The sequence below is a fragment of the Dermacentor albipictus genome, chromosome 1 (assembly GCF_038994185.2).
Source record: "Dermacentor albipictus isolate Rhodes 1998 colony chromosome 1, USDA_Dalb.pri_finalv2, whole genome shotgun sequence".
Classification (NCBI taxonomy): Eukaryota; Metazoa; Arthropoda; class Arachnida; order Ixodida; family Ixodidae; genus Dermacentor; species Dermacentor albipictus.
This window is the reverse complement of record NC_091821.1, coordinates 424,344,154-424,361,737: the sequence shown is the minus strand read 5'-3', so window position 1 is coordinate 424,361,737 and position 17,584 is coordinate 424,344,154. Positions and strand designations below refer to the sequence as shown.

At 46.0% G+C, this 17,584-nt stretch overlaps 1 protein-coding gene across 2 annotated transcripts; it reads left to right on the top strand.

The window, feature by feature from the left end:
* Positions 1–3,639: 3,639 nt before the first annotated feature.
* On the top strand, positions 3,640–10,264 carry LOC135896508 (sulfotransferase 1C2-like). Of its 2 annotated transcripts, none has more exons than XM_065424946.2 (3): positions 3,640–3,967; positions 4,799–4,890; positions 8,341–10,264. In XM_065424946.2, the coding sequence occupies exons 2-3, from the start codon at positions 4,876–4,878 to the stop codon at positions 9,295–9,297; spliced, it is 972 nt and encodes a 323-aa protein (XP_065281018.1). In that variant the 5' UTR covers positions 3,640–3,967; positions 4,799–4,875; the 3' UTR covers positions 9,298–10,264. The 2 variants fall into 2 exon arrangements, with proteins under 2 accessions (XP_065281018.1, XP_065281010.1); XM_065424938.2 differs by having other exon boundaries at positions 3,641–3,920; positions 8,341–10,263.
* The last annotated feature ends 7,320 nt before the right edge of the window (positions 10,265–17,584 follow it).

The window sequence follows — 17,584 nt, the reverse complement described above, 5'->3', positions numbered from 1 at the left end:
AAGGGATTCTAAGCCCTATGAACCGCCGATAAACCGCCAGTTTAGAACGTGTGGGCATCTATGGAAGCTTCGCTACCAGTTACATTTATCTTGCGTTTGGCCTCTGACGGTGCGACAACGCCTGAACGCCCAAAGCTTCTTTTGGCCTGCCAAGAAACGACGTTCTATGCATGAATGCGATTTCAACACCCATGCGGCTCACGTTTTGCTTCATCGCTTTCCAGGCTAAAAGTTGTAAACACACGTTGATACGAACTGCGCGGCAATTGAAAGTCCAGATCCGATGGCAGGTCAACAAGACAAGTTTCGCGCCTTTGACAACAAAAATGACGTCACTCCTTGCTCTGACGGATATGGCGACAGGTTAATTTTCGTTCCGCCAAAGGTTTTTACTCGTCACACAGATGGCGTTAAGCGTCATGAGCCTTTACTATAGTCAGTGGGCTTTGTGAGGCACCCTATCACTATGAGTCACCGACGAACCGCCATGTTTTGAATGTATAAGCTTCTATGGAAGCTTCTACTTTGTTGTAGCGCAAGCTACAAGAAAGTAGTTCGACTTCGCGAGATGTAGATGACATAGAGGTAATGAATGAAACCGTAACTAGGCTGGCTTCGGAAGCAGCACTTGAAGTGGGAGGCAATGCACCAAGGCAACCAGTAGATAAGCTCCCCCAAGCAACGAAGGACATAATAATGAAACGACAAAGAAGGAAACAGTCCAACTCGAGAGATCAGATAGAATTCGCGGAATTGTCAAAACTGGTCAACAAGGAGAAAATAAAAGATATTCTAAATTATAACGTAAGAAAGGTGGCGCGGTGAAATTAAGAAATTCGCAGGCGCAAGTTAGAATCGGTTGGCGCAGCACGGGTAACTGGAGATCGGAGGGAGGGGTCTTCGTCTTGCAGTGGACTTCTAGGTTTATGATGATGATTGTGATGATGATGATCATGATGATGACGACTACGATGATGATGATGATGATGGTGGAGGTTGAGAGGGACACAAAAAGGCACATTTGACAAGCAGACAGCGCTAAACTTCAACAACATTGGTCAACTCGGGAACCTAGGGCAAGTAAGCCACTCTTACCACTTCATTCCACGCGTAATACTAAACTTGTGAAGAGAGGAATCGCGAAGGTGGGCATAGTGAAGCGCTGAAGAAGTCATGCCTGCACCTAATGCCCGATAGCTTCGAATGACAAGTAGTACGTTTGAGTGGTGCTGGATAGCGTAGCCGTGTCAGCCGCCGGATTGTTTGAGCCTGAAGCACACAGGTTCCGAGCAGGCGGATGGCACAAAAACCACCACAAACAAAAGAAAATTCGCTGCCATGCCCTACACGCACGGTTTCTACCACAGTTCAAAAAAAGAATTGCGGGAAGGAGTGACATAAACGCTATATTTTCGGCGCCTAATGAATTGGTAAGCCTGTGCAGGAACACAAGGCCAGAAAGAATCACTGGTACTGCGTGTGAAAAGAAGCATAAAACAAATTTTATCAAACAAAGCCATGGCCTCCGGAGGACATGTCACAGTGAACGGGCATTGACGCGGTCGTGTGAAACTCACGTGAACCGCTCACCTGCAGGTGCCATAAACAAAAACACCCGTAACAGCTTTTCCACGTTAATGGCCTTTCACGCGCGTTGTGGTGAACTGAACTACTTCAGTGTTAGTATGATGATATGATATGATATGAGTTTATTTTCCAGGTTCAACTGGAGGGTTTTCTGGCACAAAGTTGCATGAGCAGCTTGACTATGTCCGACTGTTTAGAGACTATATAGACTATAGAGAGACTATATATAGAGAACATCCTCGTGTTTGTCCGATGCTACACAGGTCATGCGTGGACTATGCGTTACGTACGATATATATACTATATACACAACTTTAAGTTAGGTTCTTAGTATGCATAATGTGAGTCTGCGTTACTCTGAGCGATGTTGAAAAGTGCTCATTATTTCTATATATTTTTGTCTACCATTTAGTTTTTTTTTCTTTGTCTTCTCTCTTTAGCTACGATTCGCTATAGTGAGCTCTTCAAATAGCCAAGCTTCCCGTGCTGTCACAGTTAACAAACAAACAATCCCACGTGGTGGCTTAGTGGCTGGCGTTGCGCTGCCGAGGTCGGAAGTTTGACCCCTGTCTATGTATGGCGGTCGCATTACGATGGAGGCGGAATTGTCCATTGCACATTTTACATTGGTCGCACGTTATTGAGCTCCAGGTCGTGAAAAGTAACCCGGGGTCCCTCCTACCTATCTATCTTACTTATCTTAATCTTATCGTACGCTCGGCACGTTAAACACCAAAAATTAATTTCAATGTTTGACAAACAAACCACAACAATAAGAAAATCAACAAAGAAAATTAAGAAATTAGGCAACTTATTAGGCACTCTGTCGCCATATATATATATATATATATATATATATATATATATATATATATATATATATATATATATATATATATATATATATATATATATATATATATATATATATGGTCATCCGCGCTAGCCTGCCGCGAGAGTAGGCTTCATCACGTCGGTCACGGCCGCTCGATGAAAACGCGCCACGTGCGTTTGCATGGAGCGGCCGTGCGCAAATTGACTTGCAGGAAACGACTGCAGGCGCCGGCGTCAAAATCGAGCGGCTGTTTCTGCGCTTTTGCGACAAATCGCACGCACGCTAACGCGGCGCACGAGCGACCCCATAAGCACACAAGCTACTTGAAACTGGCCTGCTAGCACTTCTTCGTTTTGCTTCATCTTGTTTTCCGTACAAACCATTGCTCGTGTAGCTGCAGCTGCCTCTTTGAATAGAGAAGGCACATTAAATGACGCCGTGTCACACTCCTGCTTCCTGCCGACTCTGTAGTCACGGCCACCCGCCCCTTTCCACCCCAGTGACGGCCGAAATGCCGCCGGATGAATCCACCAGAAGCTGGTAAATATATCGACATATGTATCGTTCTGAAGAATGCTTTGTCGAATACACTCAAAGCTTTATCAAGCGCAAGAAGGGAATCCTGCACTGCTATAGCCTAAACTGCAGCTAGCTATGTACCAGGAAGTCACACGTCATGAATGTTGTATGACATATATAAGGCATGAGTTCCCGTGGGCTCCTTCGTGCCGCGTCGTTCGATCTGCTGCTACCTAAAATTCAAAGCATCGGCCAGTGTATCCTGAAGTTCGAATTACGTTGGCTAAATACCGTCGCCTTCTGAAGTACAACACGACCATCGGCCCGAAGGTGGTCAGTGTATTCGAGAAAACGCGGTAATCGCGGCGTCCTTGACGCCGAACGTGGAGGAAGTTATTTCTCCTCCCCCCTCCCCCCCCCCCCGCGACGCAGAATCGCACGCGAGCCGTCGTCGCTCAGGCCGCGAGCGCGCAGGAAGTGACGCTAAGCTTGTGACGCAGTTATAGCGGTTTCCACGGGAAAGAGAATGCAATGAACGTGGCCTCCGAGATCACACGGCGAACCGGTGGTGCCATCTCGAAGGCCCCGACCATGGAGGCTACGCTCTCCCCCATTTTGAGTGCTGTTGCTCTCTTTCGAGCGCCGCTTCCTCTTCACAATCACACACACACACACACACACACACACACACACACACACACACACACACACACACACACACACACACACACACGCACACACACACACACACACACACACACACACACACAAACACACACACACACACACACACACACACACACACACACACACACACACTCGCTAAACTATCTCGCGGAGCGCTTGGTGGCTTGTGGGCGTGACGTTCACTCGGGCTTTCTCCAGCAGCAGCTCTTGCGGCGCTGTGGTACCCTCCCTTTGCCGGCCAACAGAACCCGGACGCGCGCTGACGCGGCAGCTCGGCTCATCTTACCGCAAGGTTTGTTTCACCTCATTCTCCGGCATCGACACCACAGCATGTTTCTTGTATGTGTTCTTTTTTCTGTTCTTTTTTTTCACTCAGTGTTCTTAAAGAGTATGTGTTTCTTCCGGCGACTGCGTTGGGTTTACGCGCATTTTCTCTTTTGCTCGGTTCCGAGCGAGATGTGTACCAACTGGTCCCTTAAGAAAGCGTTCTACCAAATATACATTTCTCCGATCGCCGTCCCTTGGGGTATCATTGTGAAATATAATGCAATGAAACGCTCAACGGAGAAAAAAGAATTAGCGACGATTTAGCGATAAATTCGAGAGAAATGCGTCAGCACTTAAAGGGCAACTCCGCCGATTTTTCTATTTTAACTGGCCTTAGTAAATTTTCGGCACGTTCTCTGCTATCCTCTCATTATCTGTGTCAAACTATGGAACCTTTTTGAGGAGCAGTTTTCTCTAGAGGAACGAGATGGCGCCCGAATACCCGCGCGACTGGCCGCTCGAGGAATTTTGCGCGTGTTCTCGGGCTTCTTTCACGCTCGGAAAAACACATTTATGTAGCGCGTAATGACCAACAGAAAGCTGTGTCGGGAGCTTTTCATGTTGCTCTGCAATTTTCCATTGTCACTTTTCACCTAACTATAATACTTGAGAAGTTGAATAATTATAGAAAACTAATTATGAAATTGGACGTAATCCAAAAATGCGCTGAGTATCTCCAAGCGACAGCAAACAACGTTACCTTGGTTCTGTCCAGCTACGTGGCTTTTGCATATTTTTAAATCTTGGTGCATGGCAGCTGTGACACCCTCTATATACTGTCGACGTCTGTACCAGCTCGTTGTTCAAACGTTTGCCTTCTTGTACGCTTATCGTCTGTCACAGGTTGAAGGAACAGCCCTTGACATCGGTTTGCCGTGGCATCTCCACCACACTTACGCGAGGAGAAAAGCGGCAAGGAAATGGCTACTGCACAGGTTCAAAAGCATCTTTGTATTTTTGTTGCATGTTATTCTTTCGTATGTGTAATGAGCGACATAAATGAAGACGACATCCGTAACTTCAAGTTATACCGTATGTTTCACGTAACTTGAACCAAGCTAAAGGCAAAGTGGTGCATCTTAAACTATTGAGACCAACGGCATACAATTCGCAGTCCTCCTATTTGCTATCATTCTTTTTTTTTTGAAATGCCAATAGGTAACCAATTAGTCCAGTATATTTAACTTCACATCATTAAACTGCTTTAAAAGTGCTATGAAAAGACATTTGCTTTACCTTTCTTATTGACATTGTGCTAATTGGTTTCTTATGTGTTTTATGTATAACTATATTAAGTCGGTTTCATATTGTGCTTGTATATATACATATATATAAAACTTCTTGTCGTATTCATATCACTCTGGTGGACCTAAAATGTTTCTACTTAGAAAATTGTACAATGATTCTTGTATTTAATGCACGTATGTTTGTAATGTATGCTGTGTATGTGTAATCGACGCTATTGATATGTGTGTATACTATATTTTATGATATGCTACCTTGCCGTTGAGCAATGTATAGGTGACAGGGCCTTAGTCAGGCAGACAATGTTCTGCCTTTAGCCTTGCCATCCAAGACCTTCACTGTGTCTAAAAAAAATGCTGAATAAAATAAAAACATCTTACTATACATGTACTTGAGTAGAAGAGTTGTAGAGCATGCTCGCAAACACCCTATGAAACTTTTTCATAACGTCACCTTCTAGTGTTTCTTTAATGTCCTCGAGGGATAAAAAGAGATAGAGAGGGGGGAAGGGAAGGGAAGGGAAAGGCTTCACTGCGCGCATGGCTTGCCACGCTCTCAACAGCGTTTCCAAAAAAACGAAGCACGCATTCCCGTTGTAATGGAAGCCGACGGTGCGCTTCGATCCACTTTCAGTGCCGGCTTATCGCTTATAATCGGCACGTGGCTGGTTTCAACATAACGCCGGTGTTGCCACGCTGCCTGGCTGGGCGCGTCCGGTCGCGGTCGATCGCTTCTTTCTTGCAACGGACATGCGGGCTTAGTGTTAATCTGTGTGAAAGCCCGCTGTATAGGGTGGGGGGGGGGCGCAAGCGCGCAGCGACGCCCCTTTCCAATGTATCGCGAGATCGCTGCATACCCAGGAAAAAGGAAAAATTGTCAGTCACTTGAGTATCCTTGCGTGATTTCAATACGAAAGCATCATGACTTCTCTAATTCATTTGTTAGGTCCATGAATCGTGACGTCATACATTGTCACGTGTCCTTCCCAACTCTACGGCAATCCACCTTGATCCACCTTGCTCTAATTTTACCAACCTTATTAATCACTGAACTAAAGGAGGCAGCTTCTTTATGTCTGGGAACTACAAGGACACGGTAACGGGTGGTGCTTAGGTATATAATATAGTTGAAAATAGATGGGTAATTGGGGCTTCCACAATAAATTGCGCATGCCAGCCCTCTAGAGTGTGGTGAGCGTGTCTAATGAGCTGGGAAGAACTGAGCCCGCTGCCCTGGCAGAACTATAAAAGCAGCCAAGACCAAATTTAGCGAAAATTGGTGCTACGCTATATGGAAACTCACTGTGCGAAGTTAAATGTGGTTAGATCAAGCACAGCCTCTGTAAAAAATAAAAAAAAAGTCTTATTCAAGTTCATCTTGGGTACTCGGCGCGAACACACACAGAAACAAGGAAGGAGACGGGACACAGCGCCTTATTCAAGGGTTACAGCGCGCGGTATGGCCGCTGTCAGCTATGATTTCCAGCGTCCACATAGCTATAGTTTACAACAGGTCTATATTTTGTGGAAAGGGGACAAAGACAATGCGCGACAAAATTTGTACGATCCTTGTCCAGTTAGAAGCGTTGCAAATAATTACTGAGCCGTGGTTTTTATTTCCCTATTCTCAGGCGTCCTATAACACGTTCCTACTTAGTTTCAACGATGTCCTCGGTGACCTAAACAAGACACATTGTTTATACCTGGCGAAAATAAAGGGCGTGTTATACTTCAAAGACAGGGTACTAATTATGGCATTTGCAGTAAATTACGCATGCAGGTGATCCGGAGCTTTATGAATGTCTTTTACGAAGGAAGCATAATTTATCCCGCTGCCCTTGGAGAACTGTGAACTCAACCAATTTCAAATCTAGCCGAAATTGAGGGGAGGGAGAAAGGACATCATGGTAATTGTTATGGCGAAGTAACATGTGTGCTGACCAATTACTTGGTTTAGGTTTTTAGATGTTCCCAACAATAAATGCTCCAAAGCATTACATGAGGGCAAGGTTTCATACGGCACAGTCATATACAGGCAACTTGTTAAAGTGTGCGATATAATAACAGGAAACTGAAACTGTTATTGCAACTGTTCGAAAGAAACAGCTTCGCTGGAAATTGGGTTATGATTCTCCACGGTCGCCCACATATGCTGTCTTGCGTGCAAGCTCGACATTACTATTACCTAAACTATGAATATTCTGTACACATCAAGCGCAATTCTTTGTTTAATCACTAAAATTGTTTGTAGCAAATGTGCATTTCTTATGTGCGCTGTACTGCTGCTACTAGGCGGAATGAAGGACCTCTGTCAGGCTCGCATTGCCTTTTGTCCTTGCATCATCATGAGATTTTATGTAGTTGAAGTAAATAAATGCAAATTCAAATTCTTTTTCGGGCCCCCATGGTTCACCATGTGTGATCGACAAATAGGCCTGTGTGTGACCGACTTTTGGAAGCATACAGATGAGTCGATGAGAAATGGCACGTACACCGAGGGAGACGGCCGCCCATTTTGCTTAGCGCGTGCTTTCAATAAGAAGGCCGTCTTATACCGGCGGTGTCCGTTACCGGTGAACTGTATGAACCGCTTTCAAGACCTGTAGAGAAGAGACCTACAGTCATAATTATTGGAAGCAGTCCTCGCTTAATTCTATATTCAAGTATTAAATTATTCTGTCATGGGGTGCAACGCTCATTTCAACGTGGTATACGGGAGCGAATTATGCAAAGCACTGTCTAGAAGTAAAACGAAGGACACCGACCAACATAGAAGTGCTAAAAAATGAAACAAATCTAAAAGACGTTTCGGCTTCGCTACGGAAGCCTTGTTCACAATCTGTTCACAATCTGGTCGGTGTCCTTCGTTTTACTTCTTCAATGCTTCATCCCGACCAGACGGGCTTCCGTCGAACCCTCGATTTCAAAGCACTGTCTACTTTCACGAGGACCGATGGGTGTTAAAGCTGTGCAGTGCGCGCCACCCGGTCTCGGAGGCCATGCTCAAAGCAGGCAGCTCGGCTATTCATCAACACCCATCAACACTCGTCTTCGGAAAACTGAGCGAACGCACTTCCGCTTAGCGGGGTCGACCTGCCACAATTGGTCTCTGATGTCGGTCAAATTTATTTCTCGTTGCAGGCATTCGAACCAGGCTCTCAAAACCTTTACCGAGATGTGGAGGGAGTGTACCTCAACGTGGGGTATCCGGAGGAAAACGTGCGCTCCGCGTTATCCTACACGCCGCTAGACGGCGACCTCTTCGTTGCGAGTTACCCGAAATGCGGCACCACTTGGATGCAGCACATCGTGTACAGCATACTGCGCGACGGCGCGGCGCCAGCGAACATCATGGAATTCTTGAGCAGCAGTCCGTTCCTGGACTTCATGGGAGCCGACGTCGCGCGCGTTATGCCTCGGCCCGGGGCCATCAAGACCCACTTGCCGTTCAACAAGGTCCCTTACTCGGCTCAGGCCAAGTACGTCTACATAACCCGCAACCCTTACGACTGCTGCGTGTCGGCCTATTACCACGTGAAGAGCTTCCACGCGATGCTTTTCGACGGTACGTTCGACGAGTACTTCGACATGTTCGTTGAAGGAAAAGTCGACTACGGTGACTACTTCGCCCACCTTCTGTCCTGGTACGAACACCGCGGCGACGACAACGTGCTGTTCCTGACGTACGAGGAGCTCAAGAAGGACTCTCGTGGCTGTGTGCTGAAGATCGCCGACTTCGTCGACAAGCAGCAGTACGGCGACAGGCTGAGGCAGCACCCGGAAGTTTTGGACAAGGTTCTCGACACGATTAGCCTCAAGTCCATGAGAAAACTTTATTCCCAATTGGGAGAATGGGCCAAACAAATGATCAGCACGCCTTTAGAAGAACTGCCCGAATCGATGAGGTCGGCAGTCGAAACTATGAAACAAATGTTCTCGAAGCCGATCAAAGGAGATTTTGTGAGGAAAGGCATTGTGGGAGACTGGAAAAACCACTTTTCGTCGGAGCAGGTCACAAGAATGAAAGAGCTGATCGCTGCAAAGACCGCCGGTAGTGACGTCATGGACCTCTGGAAGGACACGGACCTACCCCGATGAAGAAGGAACATTCACTTATGGCAGCTTTCTTCTTCTTTTCTTTTGTAATCTGCTGGGCAGTTATTTCACAAAATGACAGGCACTGGTTGCTGGTCTTTGCCATACGGTGATCGAATAAAGTAAATTTATCAAAATTACGTAAGTTCACTCCTAAACAAAATGGCAGCAGAGTTTGCTGAAGGTGGTTATTTTTTGCCACAAACGAGCACTTTTTTCGCAAGGATATCGTGTTTGTAATGTGTATGTACCGCTTTTTAGTGTAAGAAGACGGCGGCAAATTGTCAGACGCGGCTGACCACTATGTTCTTCGCTGATTTACCTTTTCATCGCCAAGATGTACCTCGAGTGCGACGTTCGTGCATTAACTTTCTTGTAACCCCCAAAAAATCGTTATTCCCTACATGTACTTCCTTACGCTATTACCGACAACAATTTTGTTGGTGCTCAAGCTTTCTGGCGATTTGAATAATGCGTTGTTTCAAAACAGTCGCGTACACAGAAATAAAACTTGGTAGAAAAATAATAAAGCAAGCATTGGTAAATTCATGCTGTAGAAACTTGATGCTTTGGGGCACTCTTAAAAAGGTCACGCAGAAACTCATTTGGGAGTTGTCTAAGTATGCGCAAGTACTGTTTTACCTGCTCATCTCCACGCAGCCCGGTGTCATTATCAATGTTACGAACATTGGTCCAACCAGTATAAACGACAGCGCTGCCACGACGCAAGCTGCTGCGGACGGCGGCGCAAGGTGAATCGATGACGCAAGCAAACTAACCTCATTGCCGGAAGCGCTGCGTGTACTCTCTCCGAGTATGGAGACTGGGCTTCGCTGGAAATTTGTGTTCGGAGCCTTCAATTTGACATGCGCTGTCTTTCTGTGCGCGTGCGTGTGTATGTGTGTGTGCGCATGCGCGAGCGTCTGCGTGCGTGTGTATGCGTGTTTTAGCACAGCATTTTAGCATTTTAGCATTTTAGCAAGGGGGGGGGGGGTGCGTATGTGTGAGCATGTGCGTCCATGTGCGTGTGTGTATGTGTAGACCAATGGAGCTAAAGACCATTAGTCTGCTCCGTAGCTCATCAACCCTTCAATAGTGGCGAAATAAAGATTTGTGCAAGAATGTTTTATTGCTTTATTTCTTCATTTTATTGTTCAAATGCATATACCAAATGAAATATTAAAGGGTTTCTCTGAAATCTAAATGAGATACAGCGGGTCCAAAATACTGTTGAGCAGCTGGTTATAGATAATTATGGTCCAAAACTTTTGTTTGGTACTTGCTTTGACAAGGTCTCTGTATCTTCTTGAGGCGCACCTCTGTGGAGAAAAAGATTTAATACGAACTTTTTTAAACAATCGAAACAATTTTGGCATTGGCGAGAATATGACCACGTGCGCTAAAGAGAGACGGACAAGGTCTTCTAGTTTTGTCACCAACACAACTGCTGCTGTTCACCGTCGACATTTTTATGAATACCACTGTTGAGCAGGTACACCAATAAAGGCAAATCGATAGGCAAATACTAATGTTTGGTTTTCTCTAGCCTTTGTAGATGCTTTTGTAAAGTCAAATATTGTTGAGCTGCCAGTGTTACGTCTCAACACCACAAAGGCGTTAATTGGACGTTTGCCACAAGGCAAACACTCGCCCATCAAATCAAATCAGTTTATTATTATTACTACATCGTATGTCATTACAGCATGTAAGATATACAGACGAGGGTCCCAAGGTACGAGACTGCAACGGGACCCTCGTTGACGATTACAGCTAAACAATGCAAGGATTAGCAGCAGTGCCAACAACAGAATAAATATATCAAGTAAGAAAGAACAGTAAGCAAGACGGAATAGAAAACATAAAAACGCATGAAAACAAAAAATGACATTGAGAAATAAATATTGTATAAGAACACAAATCTAGTCCAACTCAACAAGCCAGAACATCAAAAATTTAACAAAGAGTCTTTTAATGAGGTCATGAAAGAGATTAAAGAAACTTTGTATTTTAGAAACGTATTATAGGTAAATGATTCCATGATGTGATCGCGCAAAAGGATGACGATTATTTACTGTAATTAGTAGAAACCTCGGGTAGCAAAAAATTATTGTTAACAGCAAATCTGGTACAGTTGGTATTTACTAAAAGCTCAGAATCAATAAAATTGATAGAAAGTTGATATTTGTTATTTGGTTAAGGCAACAACAAAATTAGATTAAACCGAAACAAGTTATTAATATTAAGGATGCTGTTGGAACGAAGAAGAGCAGAGGCGTTGCCGTCGCGAGGACAGTGAACAATAATCCGAATAGCTCGACTTTGTAAGGGCTCAAGGGATGAAAGATCATACTGATAAGTATTTCCTCATGATACGATGCCATAACTGATATGAGCATAAATGAACGCGAAGCGAAAAGAAAGAATGGTCTGATGAGAAAAATATGAGCGTGCTTTAAACAATACACGAATACTGAATGTTGCCATCTTTCTAATATGAGCAATATGGTTAACGAACTTAGGGTTTGCGTCGAGGTGAACGCCAATGAAAGATAGACTATCACTGGCACAAATCAAACGCGAGTCAATTGTGATGCCTGGTAATGAGGGCAACTTACGTTGAGGTGTTATAAAAACCAGAAATTTAAATTTATTTCTATTAATAAATAAATAATTTTCGTGGCACCACTTGGACACGATACAAAGAACAGTATTTAATTTGGTAGTGTCAGGATTGGGGGCTCAATCCCATCGTCCGTGGTCCTTTGCCAAGATTGGAGTACGGCATGAATTCGAAGGTAGCTGGCCCATGCCGTCGTCCAACTTATTTACGCTGAGATCGTTGATGAAGTGAAGAATTGTTTCTCATCGAGAACGAGGAAAAGGGTTTATTTACAGAAATTAAATCAGTCTAACATGACTGCTTGAGAAAAAGAATATCAGTCCAACATGACTGCATGAGAGAAGTGACTCAGTCTAACATGACTGCTCAAGAGAAGTGTCCCCAGCATTCGCACAACCACAGTTTTTATACACTCGATCCGCCGGCCATACGAGGCGGCGACTGTTCGTTTACTCATCACCAACTCGCCGCTGCTCTGCAGATCAGTTTACAGACACAAAGGCACACACATTCCGATGCCCAAACGACGGCGTTGGAGGGGTGCCGTTCCGGGAACTATCGGTGCCGATCGAGGGTCGCTCGTTGTTTTGCGTCATGCCGAAGCGTGAGAAGCCCCAAAATACATCGTTCCCGCGGCAGCTTGTCCATGCGTGTCAAATCAGCTCCGCGTTGGGGAACTCCGGAACCATTGTTCAAACACCGAACTCGTTCCGTCACAATGTCGATGGGGCGGGTGGAAGGCGGCGGATTCCAGCACAAAGGCCGCTTCTTCAAACGCCTCCTAGCTGCAGTGACGGAGAGGGTGCGGAATTCGCGTCTTGCCCCCCCTTGTCGTAATCGGGTGGCAATCTTGCTTAGCGGCTCGCCATTCTTAACAGCGCCTCCATGGCTTGAAAAATCTCGACTGTCTAGCGCTGACAACCGCTAGGCAGGAAGAGAACGGCTGCTGGTCAAGGGGGGATTGATGTCTTGGCTCGCAGCGACCACTTGTGCATTGATGTCACCGCCCCAAAACATCCAACAAGGACAGGCAACTGCAAAATGAACCCCACAACACGGCTCTGCGCCGAGATGACGTGCATTGGCTCTCACTTTAGACTCGTTAGGCTTCAAAAAACAACAACAACACAAGTGCAGAAACAAAAAAAATGCTACATTTCGCTATGCCAATTTCTGAAGCAAATTCCTGCTGACAAATTCAGCAATCATGGAGGGAATCCTGCTAAATGAGAGGGGATCTTCTTCGCTTAATAAAATTAACACTAGTAACCCTAAAATTTAGGCGGGACCCCCAAACGCAGATTTCAAATTAGCCTGCTCAAACCATCCGCATTGCTATGCAACTTTCCCTTCTTATATCTAACGGAGAAGTTGTACTCTTGGAGAGTGAGGCTCCATCGGAGCAAGCGGCCGTTTTTGTGTGACATTTGATTGAGCCACGTCAGAGGACAGTGGTCGGTCTCGAAGATGAACTTCGCTCCGTACAAGTAACACGACAACTTCTGGGCGGTCCAAACCAAACAAGCGCATTCCTTCTCTGAAGCGCTATAGGCTTCCTCTCTTACATTTAGTTTACGGCTGGCGTAGAGGATAGGATGCTCCTCGTTATCGTCGCCGACCTGACTAAGTACCACGCCCATACCTCTGTCGCTTGCGTCGCATTGAACTATGAATTCCTTTGTGTAGTCTGGCGCGCGAAGCACCGGGCGAGAAACCAATAGCGTTTTCAAACTTTGGAAAGCGTTCTCTTTGTCCTTATCCCAGTGTACGTTACTCGGTGCTCCCTTTCGGAGGGCGTCTGTTAATGGACTTGCCAATTGCGAGTAATTCGGAATGTACCGTTGATAGTACCCCACAAGTCCCAAAAATGAACGAAGGTCCGTTTTCGTGCGCGGCTGAGAAAATTCTCCAATCGTAGCTATTTTCAGCTCAGCCGGCCGTCTCATGCCCTGACCGACAACATGGCCCAGATAAGTAACCTGCGAACAACGAAACCTACACTTTTCCGCTTTCTTCGTTAAGCCGGCTTCCCTCAACCGTGAGAACACCTGTTTGAGGTGCGATACGTGTTGTTCCCAGCTGTCCGAAAAAATGGCCACATCATCAAGATAAGGTAAGGCGAACTCCTGCAAGTCTTTTAGGACAATATCCATTAACTTAGAGAAGCTAAACGGCGCGTTCTTCAGCCCGAAGCTGAGTGCGAGAGGGCGAAAAGTGCCTACAGGCGAGATGAATGCGGCATAGCGGCTGGCACTTTCTGATAGGGGAACTTGCCAGTACCCCCGCACGAGATCTATAGTTGAAATGTATTTAGCAGCGCTAACTCTTTCAATTCGTTCCTCAATGTTGGGTATCGGGTACAGCTGATCCCTAGTGATCGCATTTAACTTCCTGTAGTCAACACACGGACGAGGGTCCTTGTTAGGGGTTTCTACGAGTATTAGCGGTGACGTGTAGTCACTCTCAGCGGGCTCAATAACTCCCAACTCTAGCATGCGCTGTATCTCTGCCTCCATAATCTCTCTCTGTCTTGGAGACACCCTGTAAGGTTTTGATCTTACTGGTTCGGTAGAGGTCAGCTCAATTTCATGCGTTATCAGTTCGGTTCTACCCGGCCGATCGCTGAATCTGTCGAGATATTCCCCTAACACCCCTTTTAGCTCATCTAGCTGCTCGGGTCTTAGAGCATGCGAGCTTACCGAGTGTTCTACTACTTCTTCTAGGCCGATTTCAGAGTTGGAGGTCGCCCTATATTCGTCAAACTTGGTACTAGTGCCATCCGGCTCTTTGACGGTATAGTTAACGACTCCGCTCCGCTCTACATACGGCTTCATCAAATTACAGTGATATATCCTCACTTCCTTCCTGCGACCGGGCATTCTCAAAGCGTAGTTAGTATCTGAAAGTTTGTGCAACACTTTAACGGGCCCGTCCCAGTGAACTTCAAGCTTGTTCTTTCTTGAAGGTTTGAGGATCATTACCTGGTCTCCGGCGTTAAACGTACGAAGCCTCGCATTCTTGTCGTAATAGAATTTGGCGTTCTTTTGAGCTAGTGCCATGTTCTTTCCGACTAGTTCTTGGGTTGCGCTTAGCCGTTCCAGTAAATTTAGCACGTATTCAACCACGGTTGGACTCTCCCCTCTTTCCTCCCACATCTCTCTTAACATTCTCAGTGGAGACCGGAGTGTCCTCCCATACACTAGTTCTGCTGGTGAGAACCCTGTCGCCTCATGTGGAACCGTTCGCAAAGCAAACAACGTTGCCGGCAGACAGTTCTCCCAGTCCTCCTTGTGCTCGTAACAGAGCGCACGCAAAACTCGCTTAAGCACCGAATGCCACCTCTCTACACTGTTTGACTGAGGGTGATAGACAGAACTGTGTATTAACTTTACCCCGCACTTTTGCAAGAATGTGGAAGTCAGTGCGCTCGTGAATACTGACCCTTGATCTGCCTGAATTTCGGCTGGAAACCCAACTCGTGCAAACACTGTCAAAAGCGCGTCTACTACTTCGGTGGAGCTGAGCTCTTTCAAAGGGATTGCTTCTGGAAACTTGGTGGCCGGACACAGCATGGTAAACAAGTACCTGTAGCCTGATTTTGTTTTTGGAAGAGGCCCTACCGTGTCTATTACAAGTCGTCTGAAAGGCTCTGTTATTAAGGGCACTACCTTCAGTGGAGCTTTCCAAGTCTCTCCTGGTTTACCAGAACGCTGGCAGGCGTCACATGATCTTACAAAGTTTTCTACATCTTTGAAACAGCCAGGCCAGTAGTATTCCATAAGCAATCTTTCCTTTGATTTGTTTATGCCTAGGTGGCCGGACCACCCATTTCCATGACAAAGACTCAAAAGGTCCTCCCTATACTTAGTAGGTATGACTAACTGATCTAAAATCTTACCCTTTCGATCTCTGTAATGCCGATACAACAATCCTCCTTTCTCATGTATCGTTACGTTGCGCCTAGCAATGCCTTCTTTAGCTGTGTCATGTAATTTAGCTAAGCTCTCATCATTCTTTTGCTCAGCTGCCAGTGACTCTCTATCCACGCGTAAGAGTTGATCAAAGTTCTTTGAGGCCGGTGATAATAACGACCCTGTCTCGCTTGTGAGCGCGTCTACTTGCTCTTCCTGCAAGCTTGAACTATGACACTCTAGTGCTACGCTCTCATTGAGCTGGTCAGCTGGCAGGCTCTCCTCAACTGTTCTTTTGTCCCTCGGGCCTAGCTCGGATTCGGGTATTGAAGTTATCCCCTTTTCTGCTTCTGCTGGAGGAGCTTGAGCATTTTCAGCCGAAAGCGCCGCGATCTTACGAGCTTGGCCTCGGGTCAATGCCTGTACTATGCCCTCTCCCAGTTTGAGCCCTCTGTCACGCAGTAACTGATTCGAACGATTCGAAAAGATGTAGGGATACTGCAGTGACAAAAATTTGGAAACTGCAGCCTCAGTCTCTAGCTCCCCGAATGGTCCACTGATTTTGACTTTGGCCATGGGCAGACACACGCTGTGTTCTTCTACAACCTGTTTTATCCATGCTACTTCTCCGGTGAAGTCATCTACCATCACGTAAGACGGATGGACAATGTCCAGCGTGGCGGCACTGTCTCTTAGCACTCGGCATGGTTTTCCATTAACGTGCAGGTCGTGGAGATATGGACTTAAAAGTTCCATATTCTCATCTTTTTCCTCCACGTAGGAAAAAACTACGCTAGACTTCTCGCAGTTTACAGCTATATGTCCCAGTTTGTGGCATTTGTAACAGCGAATTGGTCTAACAGATTCGAATTTTCTTTTCTGTTCTTTTTGTGCGGTTTCTCCGTTAAGTTTCTCCTCGCTCTTTTCTGCGGGCTTTTCCGCCATGTCTACAGGCTCGGATCGTCTAGTTTGCGCACCCTTTTTGAACGGAAATGGTTTCCGCGGTCCATTTCGACCGTCCCAGTTTCCCTCCTCGGCGTTCAACTTTCTACGGGTTGCGTACTCTTCGGCTAATTCAGCCGCTCTTTCCACAGTGTTTACATTACCTCTGTCTTGCACCCACAGTTTCACAGCTTGGGGGATGGTTTTGTAAAACTGCTCTAGACACATGCATTCAATGATCATGTCTCTGCTGTCGTACGCTTCCGCGCTTTTAAGCCACTCGACTAGGTTGACCTTTAAGCTATATGCAAACTCCGGATAGCCCTCGCTATCTTGCTTGCCTGTGCTCCTAAACCTTTGCCGAAAAGCTTCGGCTGAAAGGCGGTATTTCTTCAGGAGACTAGCCTTAACTTTCGCATAATCATATGCATCCTGCACACTCAATCTGGCGATTACTTCCGCCGCCTCACACGGCAACATAGACAGCAGCCGCTGTGGCCATGTACTCGGGCCGAAGTTCATCTTTTCGCAAGTCCTTTCAAAATTGCTTAGGAACAAGCCTATGTCGGTCCCGACCTCAAATGGCTTTAATAGCCTGTCCATGCGGTACGATTCTGCCTCACTTGATCGTCCCAGAGCGCCTCACTTCCTTGAGACAACTCCAGACGTTTGCTTCCAGTTCATTCCAGTTGCAGTTGCATTTTTCTTAACTCGCGATCTTTATCGCGTTCCTTTCTCTCTTGTTCTTTTCTCTCTCGTTATTCTCTCTTTTTCAGAAGTTCAAACCCCATTTCAATTTCTTCCTCACTGGCCTTTT